The following is a 17,890-nucleotide window of genomic DNA, read 5'->3' on the forward strand; positions in this document are numbered from 1 at the left end:
AGCAGTATGCTCACTTTCACACTACAAAGGAAGAGGGTCTTGCTCCAGAGCCCTGGGCTCCCAATACAATGCCTATCATCTCTGAATCCTGTCTAAGAAGCCCCTCTTCACCACCACCAAAATTATACTTTTTCTGTTGCCAACCTGATCTCCATCTTCTCCCCTCATTTCCAGTTTTACGCACATGACACACAACTCTCTTTCAAGCTGTCATCCTCTTCCTCCTCTGCCACCTCCCTCATACCTGACTGCCGGGCTGTTATTCAGGCATGGTGCTCTGCCAATGTCCTCTGCCTTAATGCCAGTAGGATGGAGATCCTTCTCATTGGGATGCATGATCCTTGTTTCCTCCCACACTCTGGCTAGACTCCTTGGGTCCCCTCCTCTCACACACTTGTGAGGCAGAACACCTTGGGATCATCTTTGGCACCTTTCTCTCTTTCTCTCCACAAATCTCTGACCTTGCCAAGAAGTCAAACTTGCAGCTGCACCTCCTCAGGGGCATTCTACCTTTCCTTACCCCCTCCCCTACCAGAAGCTCAACGTCTCCAGAGCCCTGGATCTCTCTAGGCTACATTACTGCATCAGCCTCTTCCTCAATCTGCCTCTCTCCCCCCTTCGCCCCCTTCAACTAATCCAGAATAGGACTGCAAGACTTATCCTTGGCCTCCAGCCCATGGACCGTATCTTTCCAGCCCTAAAATCTCTCCACTGGCTGTCAGTGACGGCAAGGATCAAATTTAAGACTCCTTGCCTCATCCACAAGGCTGTGTGGGGCCTGGGGCCTCTATACATCCAGATTTTCCTCCCTAAAAACCTCCTGGCCAGAGTCCTTCAGTCCTATGGCTCCAATTCTCTACAGGTCAAATGTTTCTCCAAGCAGAGGGTGGGAGGTGGATCCCTTTCCTCGGCTGGCTCCTCCCTCTGAAACGGCTTCCCTCCTATTCTCAGACTTGAGCCGGATCTTCTTAAGTTCAGGAAACTTCTCAAGACTTTCCTTTTCTCCTCTTATTTCCCTCTCCAGTGTTAACTGTTCCTCTGCTGCTGCAACTGGGGCCTGCTCTCTCCAGAGTCACACCGGGGCCAGACCACTACCTACCAGTCCCCCCATGCATTCTTTACCAGCACTTGCCCTCAGGCTCCGTTTCCCTGACTAGTCCTTGTCCACTGCACTCATCCTCCCTTCCCCCCCTTCCACTGACACGTGCCACCTTGTCCCGCCCAGCACTTGCCCGGCCCCACCCTTGGGTGCACCCCGAGTCCTGCCTCTAACCCTTTCCCCCTGCACTTACCCCTTGTCATGCAGTTGCACAGTAGGATTATCACAAGGACAATATAACCGTTTTTTGTTGTTCTACTTTTGTGATTCCCATGTTTCCCCTCACCCCCATCTCGTCTTGTGGCGCCTGGAAACACTTGTGTATAGGCGCCATACAAATGTCCAATAAAAAAATAAATAAATCACTCCAGTCATGCTGATGCTGCACTAGAAAACTGCCCTCTGCCCTTTTTGTGCAACCAGTGTCGTACCTCCTACAGCCCCACCCATTATACACTGATCTCTTAAGGAAATTCTCTCATATTTGCAATCAAGCATTTTTATACGGCAATATTACTTTATTAATTTTTAACAAACATGTATATAGGTTTATTTATTCAAACCAAATTGTTAAAATGTGCTTCCAACACCCATACAAGACCAAGTTTGTGGGCAGAGTACAATGTGTCTGATGGGCAGAGTTGTCTCAAAGCTTTGGGTAGTTTCTTCTTTGTAAAGTGCAAAGAAAGCTCCGGAGTGCCCTTAAATTCCAAGACATCCTCGCCCCATTTACAAGTGATAACAAAATGGAATATACCCCCACCGACCCACTTTGAAGCGGACAAGTTCCTTCACGAATAACCTAATTTAAACGTAGCCTCACAGGGGGAATGGCGACTCGGCCCTCGAGCCTGTCCTCGATCCTCCAAAGTAGGCGCAGTCTTTCTTCCATGATAGTCTTCCGAAAGCAACTCAAAGCATTTATTTTCTAACTCTGAGCAAGGTCATCATCGCAAACCAGCCCTCTGGGGCTTTCACTTACTCACTCACTCACTCACTCACTCACTCGCTCACTCACTCACTCTATGCTTTACACTGAATAATAAGCTGCTGAGCCCACGAGCCACACAAAGTGACCTCTGCAGCCACTTCTGAGGCTCAATTTGAAGACTCTAGTGAGAAACTCGTACATTTTTCCATCCAGCTTGTCACAACTCCACATTACCTTATGTAGGAGGGGAAATGTGATCTACACAGCACTAGGTGGTACATGGACAATTGTTTTTTGAGATATGTACATCACAAAACACGTATTCATCATTTAAGGCATAGTTGGAGGCACTAACTACAACGTTCTGTTTACCAAAGACAGCCATTACAATTCTGAAACTCTCTCAAGCTGAGCTTTCTAAAGAAAAGTACATTCTAATTATTCAATTTGTGTAATAAACATCTTTCGCATTGTCAAGACAAATGATCGCATATGTTGTTAATGTGCTTTATGAAAAAACAATAAAAATAATGTTTTTTTAAAGATACGTTAAGTTGTGTGCAGCAGAGGAACTTACAGAGGGAGGCTGCTGCCAGGCACTTCACCACCACTATTGGGGGTGCACAACCGGGGTAGAATGGCGCCGAAACGTACTCAGCGAAGCCAAGGCAGATGATAGCGAAGGCCGATGGCTTAATGACCAACAAACTGGACCAAGAGAAGAGGTATGCGGGGATGGGTCCAAAGGCCTCTAGCAGGTAGGGGTATTCACCCCCTGACTTTGTGATCATTGTGCCAAGTTCAGCAAAACACAGAGCGCCTGCAGGAAAAAAGAAAACAAATCATGTCAGTGGTTTTATTTTCAATCAAGCATGTTTTATGAGCTTGAACATGTACTTTCAGAACAGAGGACTACTTTTACCTTTTTTCTGTTACATGTAAGCCATGACATCAAGATTTACATCTCTCATACCCTGTAAGCTATAGGAAGCACACTAGGTCTGTTCAACATTCTTGAGAGCAGTCTATCTTTGGCTGACAAATTCATGTTCACATGGGACTAACTGCCTACAGATTATGGCCCTGTCCTGAGGAGGGACAGATTGTATTCGAAACGCGTGAACGTTGCTTACCCGCATCATTTGTGTGCTGCACTTCTGGGATAAAATACACAATAAAGGGCTCTAGAGTAGAGGTGTGTGGTGACCATGGATTTTCTCCCTTTAGATTTTATTTTGAAAAAGATTGTATTTCTCTCCATTTCTTCGACTGTGAAGAACAAGGAAAGGGCGTGCTAAATCAGCCGTTGCTATAAAAATTACTTCCAGAGCATCACTTCCACTGCAAACATTTTTTTTTAAAGCGCACACATCAGTTTTTGTAGCCACTTTTGTGTTGGTAAATGAAAATGGCTTCACCTTGATAATTAACATCTGTATGTTTATTAAAGTTAGTTAAGCAAGACATTCCCAAAGAAAAGATACCTTTTAGATGCATCTCACAAACACCTAGGATGTGACAGCTAACGTCCTTTTGTAACTTTAGGGCCTGCAACCTTTGACTCTCCAGATGTTTCAGACTGCAGCCCCCATCATCCCAAGCCAGCAGAGCCAATAGCAAAGACTAATGGGAATTGTAGTCCAAAACATCTGGAGAGCCAATGGTTGCAACAATCCATTTCTTTTAAATACTTTATTCGGTATAAAACCATAAAGTAAAATTGAACTACATATTAAAACACACACATACAATAATTTTCCATTCTGAAACATGTTCCATAAATTCATCCCAAAGAGGTACAAATTAAAAACAAATTAAAACACAGTCCCTACGCAAATAAAAGTTATGGTCTTAAATATTGGTTTCTCAAACCTTTCACTTTTACGCAGAAAAACTATTTATGCATAATAGTTTCCATACCAGAATCACAGAGCGGGCATATGCCTGAGCCCCCCAGTCCTCAGGTTTTAGTGAAAACAGGTAGGGGTAATGTTCCCATCCCTAATCGGGCATGCAAAGATCTTTCAGATGGTGGGCACATATAATCGAGATAACTTTCAAAACCAAAAAATCTCTTCCCCTCAAGATAATCTGAACCCAATTTAAGCTTTATAGAAGCCTCTGTCATCCTTTCTCGTTTCCTCACAGCTGCTGCGTTCTTAATCCTAGGTAAAACAAATTGATTAATTTTGTCAGGATTTCCCATGATGCACGCTCATTTAATTCAGTTAATTGCTCTTTAAAGTGCACAAAATCAGGGAATACTTTTCCCCCACTAGACGTAATTAATGTTTTGATTCATTATGATACTTCCTAAAACCAGCCGTACTCCACAATCTAAACCAGTAAAAGGCTGTCTTTAATGCCACTAAGTCCCTTACCGGGCCAATGTCATATTCCAAATGCAATAATGCTGCATTAGCGCCATGGCTGCCTCCAAACCTGGGTCTGGGTCCGGTGTCACTGAATGGGGACTTACCGGGACATTCCGACCTATGCGGACCCGGTAAGTCCCCTTTCAGTAAACCATTCCCCATTCCCATTTGAGCACCAATAGGGCTCAATGGGAATGGGGAAGGCGCTAATAACGGGCCCGCAAATTGCCGGCCCGTTATTAGCTCCAAGGTCCCTTAACGGGTCCCGCAAAAAACAGCTGTTCAGACCAGCCGTTCCTGCTGGGACCCGCTAAGGGACCTCGGAATATGGCGGTAGGGGCTTAACGGCACCGCCATCCTTAAAGGTGCCGTTAAGCCCCTACCGCCATACTCGTAATGACCCCCAGAGGCTGGTATTGCCTGCCTTTGGTATAATTTGACTGCCGGGGAAACTGCACCGCTCCCATGATTTTTGAAAAAGGAATTTGTAGTCCCACTATACTTACCCAGATTACAGCAAGCTTTGGCAATCTGTGTGGTCTATCTGCAGTTCTCGTGGAATCTAATGCCTAAGTAGTCATAAAATAGGGTCTGTTCCAATTTGCCCTTGTCTTTTGTTTTTCCAATATTTAGCTGCAGTTACAACTCCTCACATTTCTCCAGGAAAACATTCAGATTTGCTTTGAGACCTTGAGGGGTAGTAGATAAAATTACCACATCATCGGCGTAAAATATGGTGGGGTAGTTGTCCTGACCCATGTTAGGGCTATCCATACTCCTCTATGCCAATGCTTTAATTATCTCATTGATGTATATCAATGTACATCGGGAAGTCTTTTGCTTTGTTTGCTCCGGACGCTGCTGGCTGTGTTCTGCTACTCCCCTGTCCTGCGGTGTTGGTGCATGTGCCTTTAGTAACTGAGGACCCAAAGGATTGAAAAGCACTCCCACAACGCGAAGAGTTTTGTGAAGTGTATTGGAAAGTGTTTTGCGGTGTTCTGGTGTGCTTGGAGAACACACTGTGTATTTGGAGAAAGACTCTTGTGAGCTCACCACCTGAACACTGTCGAAGAATCGGTAAGCCGGACCGCTGCATTTATCTACATGTGATTATGTTTGTCTCCTCGAGGCAGTCGTAGCGGTAGCTGGAAAGGACGGAAAAAAGTGCTGGCACTGTGCAATTATTTTGCATCAATAACTACATAGGGTGGAGGCCCTCCAGTGATTTGTGCACCACCATATCACCATCGTATTAAGCGGTATTAAGTGGTGAGCAGAGTGGCCTGTGGTGATTTGTGTGGAAGCTGTGATGGGACACCACCCCTTAGTTGACTCCTTACCCTTCAATTATCATCTAGAACAAAGCTTCGATTCTCCTCCATACTTGGCAAGCCAATTTATTGTTGACCTGACAATGTCTTGTCTGTATTCTTTGAAATCAACTATGCCTAAAATAATCAAAGCCTCTTCACTTGTACAACCTAAGGTTCTAGAGTCAGCAACTCTTTCACCATCAGGCCCTCCTACAAAAAACACTCCATCCACCCTCACTCGAGGAAATGATATTAGACTATATCTATGCCTTAAGAAGTCTCTTACACCAGTTGTCAAAGAAAAAAAACAAGATGACTCTATCCCTCTTATTGGCCCAGCTTTAAGCTCTGTTTCCTGCCCTGCTGACCAATTGATATTGTTTACCGATATTCTGGACTCTGCTCTTGTGCAAATATCAATTTTTCCAGAAGCCTCGTCGTTTGGTGACCTGACTCAACAACTGGAAGATGCTACTGAGCTGGATCCACAGGTCTCAGATCTTGAGATAACAGAGCGATTCTCCACACATTTATGTATTACCACTGTACAAATCCATGGTGAAAACAACCAGTCCACACTCCAATCTCAAACTGAGGGAACATGGTTATGCTCCCAGTCAACTGTATCAATCAATCCTATACCAGCTAGTACTGGATGTCAATCTCAGTTAACAACCTCACCAGCAACTAATCAATTACTTTACGATCAGGAATGCAATACACCAGAAGAACAAATGAAAGATCCAGCTGATTCCTCAGTTTTTTTTAAAGCAGTGGGTGAAATTATCAGCATATCCAACATTTCATCTGACAAATTCCTTGGATTCTTCTGATTTATCAACATCACTATCAACTTCATTTGTCCATCCAACCCTAAGACGATCATTTAGGCTGATGAACCCAATCTCCCCTCCTATTGAATTGACACTTACTGCAATGAATACATGCCTTGCTACATTGCTGAAACTAGATGATCGCTTCAATGAAAAAATTATAGCTCAAACAGACTTGCTCTCAGTACTGATGCAAAAGGTGTCTGGTATTGATGAGAAACGTATAAACTCAATCTTAAAGACCCCTTGGTCCTCATTACAAGTGAGGCGGAACAGGTTAACGTGACCCGCTAAAGGAGGCGGACCCGTTAAACCCGTTCCGCCTCATTACAAGCTCCCCTCGAGGGAGTCCTGCGAGGGGAAGAGGGAGCAAACAACGGGCCGCTCGTAATCGGCCCGTTGTTTGCTCCCTCCCCCATTCCCATTCAGCCCTATTGGGGCTGAAATGGGAATGGGGAAGGTCCGGGCCTGGGTTCCTGGAGGGTGGAATTACCGGGCCCTCCGAACTTGGAATGGCCCGGTAATTCCCCATTCTGTGAACCCGGACACGGACCCGAATATGGCGGCAGCCATGCCGCATATAGCGGCATGGCTACCGCCAAAATCGTAATGAGGCCCCTTGTGTCATAAGCAATGACCAACAGGCAATTAAAATTTTTAAATCACCAAGAAGAGATCTGGAGCTTTTAACCCCATTACAGTTATTAGGAGAGGTGATCCTAATTTGGCCACCCTCCTCGGCTTTTTCTATATATCCTCCTCAATCTCCCTGCAGAAGGACTAATGATACTATTGAAAAATATATTGTGAGTGAGGGCATGTTGCCTGTGACTGATTCGATCCAATCCCTATTTGAAATATTTCAGAAGAAGAAGCAAAATCGTGAACCTCAAAAAATGACAAAGAAATTGAAAAATTTGAGGACCGGAAGTAAAAACTCTCATGTGATCTCAAAAAGCTTCTTTCGGAATGTAGGAATTTCCTGTATAACTCATAATCAACCTCCTGTAAAGCAAAAATGATTAAGTAGAAAGAAGAAGAGAATTACAATAATTGTATCTTGTTCATCAATTGGAGAGAATTGTCTAGATTCAGCTATACCCCAAAAGTCACAAACTTCTAACACAAAATTATCAGTTGATCCAGCAGAATTATCAGTATATATGGACGGTGAAGAAATGCCTGCTATATTACCTCAACCACTGAGAAGACTGCGGTCACCAGGGCTCCGTTTAACTTGTCCGCTAGTCCTTTTTTTTAACATTGGGGGAAGGAAGACTTTAACTGTCGAATCCTCATGGAGAAATTACATCCTCCATGACTGATCCTCTTCTAACTAAAATAGCTGGAGACGACAATGTCTATGATTATTTTCATTTTTTACCTACATTAGGCATAAATGAAAATACCTATGAAATATTGAATTGTAGAGATGTATATGAACCCAGGGAAATACCGATTGAGAAAAGAAATATGAAAGACGACATAACTCTGACAAAGGTAATTGATCACCTTTTACTTGAGCATCTGGATGTAAACCCACATGAGAAAAATATAAATAGACTAAATGTCTTGGCTTTATTCCATCTAATCCCAGCTCTACACCAAGAGTCATCTGGAGACATCCAACAAGTTGAATTTTGTGACCCCTTACAAGCCTGATCGGGTCTTCTTTCATATTCCCTAAAATGTGCTAAAACAGACAATCATGTACACAAGTTTATCTTTTTGTGCTTTGGGCTATGTCATCTTTCAGGTCTCTGACTGGGAAATGCAGCAACCCCATCTACATCTAACATTGAATGAGGACTTACATGCATAAAGAAACACCCAGATTATATATACTGCGAATCAGCCTCACTTTGATGATTGCCCCTATTAAGAATAATTTCCTCCTGGAAGGAACAACAAACCTCTCGACATATAGAATTGCAACAAATACAAATTGGGCATAAAGAGACCAAAGACTGCCCTTGGCTCCAGGTGCTTTGCAAACTCATAGAAAAAACAATTAGCCAACAAGAGAACTTGGCCCGATCTCCTTACGAATTGGAAGTTGGAACACTAGGGGCCACAAGCACCTTTTACAAAAGTGGGATAATCCCTTTGAACTCATGTACCCAACACAAGCCCTTTAAGAAGAGGTAGCATACTTTGAGATATATGGGGATGCAGAATATACTCAAACATCAATAATCAGACTGACTCAGGAATTTGGCAAAGAAAGTCTGTTTTAATGGCAACTATCTAAAACAGGGAGTACAATGAACATCAACAAACATGCTCGATCTTCTTACTCAAAGCATTTCATTAAAAAAGTAGCTTATATACTAAAAACTCATCATCACCGATGTTAACCCACGTGGCAAACTACAAAAACCTATTTAGGAGAGTGATAGACTTAAAGGGAACCTCTAGGTATGTGTTCCATACTGGTCAGGGAAGGTGATTGGGTATCTATCATCAGGTGGGCAACTAAGCCCTCCTCTTGAACAGGTCATTACGAATGTCATCAAATACACAACCTCCCACTGGTTATTCAAACTATAGGGCTCTCTATTACATGGCCCTCTATAATTGGTTGGCACCCTCGTACCACTCTGTAATATTCCACATACATAAGCAGCACGCAGACTGGCATCCAGGTGCTGGTGGGCTAGTCATAACCATAGCTTCTCAGCTGATTAGCCTGTTGTCTATCATCACTCTACAGTCTGCCAGTCAATTAGCCCTTTGAAGATTAGCCTTGCAGATGTTCTCTGAGCCTGAGAAGAAAAGGGAGTATAGGCATACTCTGTCCTTTAGTTTCGATGTAGCTCATCCTAATTCCTATTTTCATTCACCACGTGATTGCAGACCATGATTTAGAGCATTTTGCTGTATTAAACCCTATTAAATGAAGAACCTCTGACGTTGTTAATGTTCTTGCTCCTCCCTTCAGACAGGGGTTCGTCCTCTTCACACGTTTAGTAGTTTCTGCAAGAACATTTCAGCTGACAGTGGCCTTGATTCTCTGGTGCTGGGCCAACCAAGCCTTTCTTCAATTCAATTCACCTCCATGGTTAAGTTTTCAATTTCTAATGGCAACACACTGAAAAACCTTTCTGTTCACTGAGTCCAGCTCTGCTAAAGTGCGTTGTGGAATATCTGTAGTCCATACATTCCTATGCATATACATTGGTGGATTGCTGCAATATATTCACTATATAACCAGCCTTAAGAATATTTTGGCTGCTTGCGCTACTGCGACTGTACAATTGTAAAATGACTTGATATCTTCTTCATTATTTCTGTAGTATGAGCATCTTCATCTAGAGCCCGAAATGTTGCTCATCTTTAACACCTCCTCTTTTGCTTCAATACAATGCTTATACTTTCCAGTCTCTTCTTATAAGTGTGTCATCTCTGCTCTGTATTTTGTCACCAGTCTGCTTTCTCGCTTGTTTTTACCACTTCCTCCGGGATTTCATTCAAATGACCATCATTTAATCGTGAGTGCATGTATGGTTTTCTCAGTGAGAACCTTACTTCCATGATCCTTTGTGGTATAGGTATTTTCACTGGTACTGCACATGTCTCACACTCCGGCTCCCACATATAGGCAACATGGGGGAGGAGCTTTGGGTGGAGGTACTTGGCTCCACCTCTACACCTTGATAAACATATATGTTTTCTGTTTGCAAAATACATGGTTATTAGTAGCGCCTATCTTTGATGGTTACACATGCAGCCAACTCCCGGCCTCTAAAGACGCAAGAGACCCCCCGACAGCGGGTTTCTTGATAGGTTGCAGAAACGGCCTTGCATTACAATGAACATCATGGAGATCTCCAAACACCTTTTCCCAGTTGTCACTATGCATGGGGGTGGTTCCTGGGGAACTTTAGGTCTGATAAATTTGTATTGGAACCCAATGGGAAGAACGACTTCCAAGTTCTTTTCTGATGTAGTCTCCCTGTTGGACACATGTTCCCTTGATTTAAAATTACTGGTTGTGGTTATTGTGGGTGATCTTAACATCTCATGCATTGGTCCTTCGTATGGTAATTCACTGTCGAGGAAACCCTCTTGGCTGGAACTGATTAACTCCAGGGCACAATATCGGTTAATGGTTCATTACCAGGAGATACACCAGCAGCTCCTACATGGTCTCTGGGTCCTCAACAGGCTACCCTTGACTATTTCTTTGTTTCAAGGGAATTACTTTGGTATATTAAAAACCTGGTTGTTATCCCACAACCAAATAGTGACCACCATTTAGTTACTACTGCGTGGATGTTACCGATGAGCCAGGAAAACCACGAACAATACACTGACACGTAGATGTGTCTGCAGCGGGTAATCGTCACCACTGCATTAACACTTCATTATTATATGTAAGTAAACACCTCATGTCCAATATACAGCAACTAAAGGACTACCCTACGGTATTGCACCAATTTATAAGTAAATATCCTGTATATGGTGCACAGCCCTTAAGACACAAGCATGGTTTTCATAGAGAAATATTGATTAAAAAGAAACAAATGAAGACCGAAATTAGTAAACTAAAGAAAAATAGAGAAATTGATATTTCATTAGAAAAAAAGCAGCTTATACAAAAATGTAAGAACTGGCTCAAGACCCATAAGATAAGCATGCAGAGGAGATGTTGGCTGCATTGATCCCCAGAAATAGTGCGGGGATATGGTCATTGTTGAAGAGTACAACTACTTTACCCCAGATAGCTTTACAAATTAACACTATCTCTGAAACTAGTTGGGTCACATATTTTGAAACATTATTTATGGTTTCCCCCATGGAACAAGGACCTAGTTGCCCTCAGCTAACTTCAATCTGGAAATTAGATTTTGATTCTGATGACCTTGAACAAATCATACAAAGATTATTCAATTCACAAGCTGTTGGACCTGATGGGATATCTAACAAAATGTTAAAACAACATCTAAGGATGTGGGTGGAAATACTGACTTTACTGTTTAACCATATACTAAAGACCCAACCAATCCCAAAATCATGGAAAAAGTAAATAATTGTCGCAATTATCGACGGGTAGCTTTTCTGGATGTTATGGGCAAAGTATTGGCAAGACTGTTCTTAAGAGATCTTCTGAAATGGATGAAGGAACAAGAAATAATTGATGCTTTCCAATTAGGCTTCCGTGCAGGACTAGGAACTGCCCCTAACTTAATGACTGTATCTGTAATTAAGGAAATAGCACTGGCATCTGGCCAACCAATTTTCCCAGTCTTCATCGATTTCAAATTAGCCTTAGATGCAGTGGATAGAGAGATCTTATGGACAAAAATGGAACAGTGGAGATGCCCGATCCATTTGTTGGAGTTTATAAAAGACCTGTACTCAGAAACCACAGTAAAAATCAATCTGAATCAACATGGGCACTTGAACCATCAGATAAAGACAACTCGCGGACTGAAGCAGGGATGTGTCTTGGGCACAATTTTATTCAATTGGTTTATAAAAGACCTTGGTTATAAACTTCTCCAAGCCCAAACATCCAAACATTCCCCCCCAAAATTGGGATCTGTTGCAGTCCAATGGTTATTATATGGGGATGATCTGGTTCTTATTGACCAGACTCCCATTGGACTGCAACGACAATTAAACATGTTGGGTGAATACTGGCAAATTAATAATCTTACGATTAATACTCACAAATCAAATATTATGATCTTCACTCTATCTTTCTGGAGAAAAATTATTACTGGCCCTGAGAATTCAGTTTTGGGGATCCTAGCGGCTGCACTAGAATATTTGGCTCCCACCCCTCTGACTAAATGGAAGGCGCAATGCCTGACTTGATTAGATGAAGTCGGTGCATCTTGGAAAGCATTAGTAAATAGACCATATTCAGTAACATTTTAAGTTTGGAGAGCTGACTGGTGCAATTCAATTGATGAATGCCAGCGGTATAAGAATTTAGTACATTTACAGCGAAAACCTAAAGCTTGGAATGTACTCCCGACCTATCTAGAGTACTGCCTGTGCAAATAGAAATGCATGAATTGTTTAAGATTTCGTTTAAATCTTTGAGCAACGAAAGAAGTACTAGCAACGAGGGATCAAAAGAAAGAAATATCAAATATTTACTGATTCTTTTTTTAAAATTTGTATTTAATCGTGGTTAACATTTTTACAAAATGAGTGCGCTTTTTATTTTGTAGTGTCTTATTCTTTCTTTTCAAAAGACTTTGTCTTCAAGCAACTTTGTCCTCTCCATGTGAGATTTGGTCTATGACCTTTCCGTCCAGATCCAGGCTATGCAGGAATTTGCTGTTGCTGTAGTCAAAGATGTAGAATCACCGCTCATCATCTGGTTCCAACAGACTTCGTCGTTTGTCATCAGGTGTTTTAGTCTGTGTGGTCGGAGGTAGCTTGTTCTTGAGGTGTTTTAGTCTGAGTGGTCGGAGGTAGATTGTTCTTCAGGTGTTTTAGTCTGTGTGGTTGGAGGTAGATTGTTCTTCAGGTGTTTTAGTCTGTGTGGTCGGAGGTAGATTGTTCTTCAGGTGTTTTAGTCTGTGTGGTCGGAGGTAGATTGTTTACTGATTCTGTTGTGAGGAAACTGAATCTTTAAAACATTTACTTGTAAGCTGTCCAAAGTTGAATGACCAAAGGAATATATTCTTAAGGAATCATTTTAAAGATTTTATTGATCTCTCTGTAGAAACTCACTGGAAAACAATTTATAGGGGAGCATATGTCTCCTTAATTTTAGATACACTAAGATTCTTAGCGTCTATAGGTATTGAACCTTGGATTTGATTTTGTTATATTGTTTTGTTAATATTTTAGGAACTGTTTTTAATGAATGAATTGTTTTAATGACTTGTTAAATGGTTGATAAAATACTTTTTCTTTTCTCTTTTTACTATCATCTATGGTGTAAAGGTTTTTGTTCAACCATATGCACTAATAAAAAAAAGTATATATTAAAAAGTAAGGGGGCAAGGACACAGCCTTGCCTTACCCCCTTCACCACATCAAAAGGAGCGGTTATCTCCCTGTCCAAGCCAAAAAAAACACACACCAGCCCTATTCCCGGTGTACAAAGACTGAATTGAAGAAACCAATTCTGAGGGAACTCCTCTAGCCCTCAGAATCTGTCAAAAAGAATCCCGCGAGACACTGTCGAAAGCAGTTATGAGACCCCCAAATACAGTGTACAACCTCATCTTGAAGAGCACAGTGTACTTCTGGATCAACAGGAATAATTGAAAACTCTGTCGTCAGTGCTCTTTTGTTTTTGAAGCCCTGCCTGAAGATTATTTATGATATCCTTCTCATCAGCCCATGTATGTAAATGGGACAAAATAGTTTTTGCTAACATTTAACCCACACTATATAAAATCAAAATGGACCGATAGTTGGCTGGGTCGTCCGAGCCCCCCTTTTTATAAATAGGTAGAATTACCGCATTTCACCAGGAGTCAGGTACAGTGCCCAGTCTCATAACTGCATTGAACAATTTACACAGAATTTAGTCCCAGATCTTTGGTTCATCTTTATAGAGGTCTAAAGGGATTTTGTCAGGCACAAATACTTTTCCGCTCTTTTGGGACTCAATAGTCCTGCACACTTCTACCGTACTGTGTCACGCTTTAAACACAACTCCAGCATGCTGTTCTGGTTTTGTCCCCCACTAGAGGTTTTGTCCCGGGAGGGTAGCTCAGCCGCAACGTCCTCGCCTTGGAAGCAAGACAACACAAAGCAGACAACACAAAGCAACACAGGTTCAATCCCCTGGTCCGCGCTTAGAAATCTCTGGGTATTTAAGCGCGTTATAAATACACAACTAAGAATAAACAATTACGCAACTGAAAAATAAACAAGCAATTCCTGTAACAGAGCCTCGATGCCCTTGGTCTGTGTGAGCGCTTTAAAAATGCAAAATAAAATTTAAAAAAAATAAAATACAAACTTAAGAAATGCTGCCACCAGGTGTCAGCTGGGATGCAGCACTGGAGGGTTAGATCCTCATTCAGATTTTCACCTGCTAACAGTTTCCAATACGAAGTATAATCACCTTCTTTGTGTGCTTTTAACAGCTCATGCCATTTTTGTACAACAAATTAATAATTTTTTCTTGCAATTAGGGCTTTGTAGTCAGCTCTGTATAGTCAGAGCTGTGCATTGTCCACAGCCCCAACCAAACCCAAACATTGGTAAATTTTACTTTTTGCCTTCTCACTCGTTTTATCGTACCAGGTAGGTTTGTTTATCGCATGTCTTTTGGCTAGGGAACCTGGTGAGGTCAAATAAGGCTCTGGGTACATCACTGAGGTTTCTGTAAATCACAGCAACAACATTGTTTAGTATGTATTGGATCAACGTCCTCACAACAACTTTTGATGCATTGTGTAGATTCAGTGTAATGTTACACTACAATTCTCATAATGCAACCAAAGGGCATGAATGAGACATAACTGGCCATATATGCATTTATTTCAAAACCCACACACACAAACACTTGTTTTTGCGGTTTATAGTCAAAGTTTCGACAGTCATAGTGTCAAAATACAACAGTTACGACTCAAAAGCATTGAAAAAAAAATTTGAATGCCCTTTTTTTTGGGGGGGGGGGGGTAACCCCTGTTTGTTGTGGAAAAAGCACAATTTTTACTCTACGAAACCCAAAAAAAATTACATTAAATAAATGCATTAGAATTGTTTTTTTCAATCCTTTTGTTTCGAAAGTATTGTATTTCGAAACTATGTATTCCAAACTTTGACTGGACACCGTTTTTGCTAGTAGCCCTATAACATTAAGATGATTCTCCAAAGTTCACATTGCATCAAGATGGGGTCCTCTTACGGACCATTACACCACCCGGGGACTTCCAGGCACACACTAGACTACTAAAACGTGCTTCTCATCTAGCTGTGTTTTTGCATAGTTACTAGATGCCGCGTCCATGCACTAACCAAAGGGAGAGAGCAGACTGAATAGATAATCCTACCATTCATGTAAGTTCGCTATTTTTAGTACATCTTATCAGACTAAACACATGGTGAACGTTCCATTAAGACAATATCATCTGCCATAATCACAGGACACTGGAGCCGCCTTGCAGCGCCCTTAAACTTGACAACGTGCTATCCACCACTTCGGAATGGGGTAAAAACCCACTGTTTGCATTACAGTTTACCAATTAGTGATGGCTTTTGACTTGAAACCAAGACATTCTCTCTGCACTCCTATAGATAACATCCAAACCTGGGGCTAGACATGGGCAGATTTGGGAGGTGATCCTCATATTTCACACAACAATTGACCTCCGGCAATTACCGCAGAAGAGGTATTTATTTCCCTCTACTCTCTATATTTTGTTTTTGACTCTCATTTGGGCTCAGTGAAACAACTGTTCCTTCACTTTCTTTACATAATATACAGACTCACTAATACTGCAAGAATAGTCTGAACTTAAACGGGCTGCAGGCAACAAATGAACATTGGTTTTTGGAACAGTCCAAGATACAGGTGAATTCCAAAGTCATTACCAATCCTATCACTGAAAGTTCAGTACATATTGTACCTTAAAAACACACCGACACAAGCTTTTTATTAACCTTCTAGACCGTCTTGGAGTCTGAAGAATGATTTTTGAATTCGTCTAATTGACCATTAATTTGCTCCTGATGAAGGGATAGATATTTTCCCAAAACACGTTGCGCTTGTTTTATTATTGTATATATGTTTGGATTAAAATGTTGTTTGTTTATTTGTGAAAATATAAAGAAATGTGCACTTGAATGAGCATTAGGATTAACTTTAGCAACAGTATTTACTTCATTATAAACCTTCATAACTGCTGACTGGCTTTTACCAGTATAAGGGTGTGCAGAGGACGGGAGTGTCTGTCAATTGGCGACACTTTTTTTTCTCTCTTGCAATTAGCTGAACAACTTTTAGTGCCAAAGTCGTCTCTTTCTCCCCGGCACCCTAAAACAATTCAAATCCTTCTTCATACCTTATAAACATCATTACTACCTATCAACTAAGGAGCGTGTCTGCCCCTCTCCATTGCTTTACTGAGGTCAAATAAGGCACCAGGTTCTCTGTCAGTATATCAAATTCAGCCATTATCTCTATATCTAAGGCACTACCTGAACAAATAGTTACAAGAATTTCAAAAATTGCCTTGTATATAGCTGGTTTTGTGCTCTGTTCGGCCACCCTAATCCATTTTACTGTTTTGCGGGCATGACCTGTAAGAGCAATAGACTGTACCATATTTGAAGCTTGTACTAATGGATGAGTGGCCTTATTGGGATTAAACAAAATCCTAAAGGGGCTGTGATCACTTTCCATCCTTTCATGGGTCCTGAACTTACTTACCCTAACCCAGTCCTTAGCTGAAACCATAATATAGTCAATAAGGGTACTCCCATTATGCCCAGTAAAGGTTACTTTTGCAGGTTGTTCTTCTATAAACCTGCGATTGCAAGGCCTAAGTTCCATATTGTATCATATACGGGCTGTGTCAATAGCACAATGATGAACCCTCTATGGGTTCATCATTGTGCTATACGGGTTGTGGCATTGTGCTATTGACATAGCCTGTATCTCCACCCTGGTTTTCTGCTACCAGGGTGGGGATATCCCAGGGACCATCCTGGTCTTCCCACAATCCCTCAAGTTCCGTTATGGGTTCCATTTGCAGATTTAAGTCACCTGCCATGATAAAATAGGCCTTCATATGATTGGATCCCCTCCAATAATTTGTCAATTCCTGTATTTTTTCCACTGCAGCCAACCCATTAGCTTCCAATGGTCTGTTATAAAGATTAAATGAGAGGATCCAATAATCTTCCCCAGTACAAACAGCCAAATGCTGTAGCTCCTCTATACCTGCTGCACGGACAATCACCTTCCATTCTAGTGTCATCTCCATCAGGATAATAAGGCCCCCAACTGGTCTACCCCTGGGACCTTTTCTAGCAGGGACCTGAAATACTTGATATCCTTGCATAGAAATCTCCTTGATCGCCCAAGTTTAAGCATTAACTGAAAACCCTTAAGAAAATCGATCCAATTTGAGTCCTCGAGATTTTTTATGATGCCAGGAATGTTCCAGGATAGGACAAAACATCAAGAGTCTTGTGTAGGGCTCATAGGCCCTGTCCCAGTCAATCCACTTCTTATAGGTTTCGCTCATCTGCAACATTCATCACTCTCCTCATCCCATGTCTTGCCAGGGGGTTTAGGAGCCCCTGATATGGGAGAAATTCTTGGCATCTAGATTCCCGATTATCAGCCAACCCTTGATTGCTAAATATGGGAGCATGGGATCTGATCGAAATGGCAGTGCCCTTTGGCG

General features: G+C 41.8%; 1 protein-coding gene across 1 annotated transcript in view; it reads right to left on the reverse strand.

Moving 5' to 3' along the window:
• The window catches only part of SLC7A9 (solute carrier family 7 member 9), a 659,969-nt gene that overhangs the window by 373,583 nt on the left and 268,496 nt on the right, over positions 1 to 17,890 (reverse strand). Inside the window, exon 4 of the mRNA XM_069639081.1 lies at positions 2,608 to 2,850. Within this exon, the coding sequence (XP_069495182.1) occupies positions 2,608 to 2,850 (243 nt within the window). The remainder of the gene's footprint in view (positions 1 to 2,607; positions 2,851 to 17,890) is intronic.

The sequence above is a fragment of the Ambystoma mexicanum genome, chromosome 1q (genome assembly GCF_040938575.1).
Source record: "Ambystoma mexicanum isolate Mex_15411 chromosome 1q, UKY_AmexF1_1, whole genome shotgun sequence".
Taxonomy (NCBI): Eukaryota; Metazoa; Chordata; class Amphibia; order Caudata; family Ambystomatidae; genus Ambystoma; species Ambystoma mexicanum.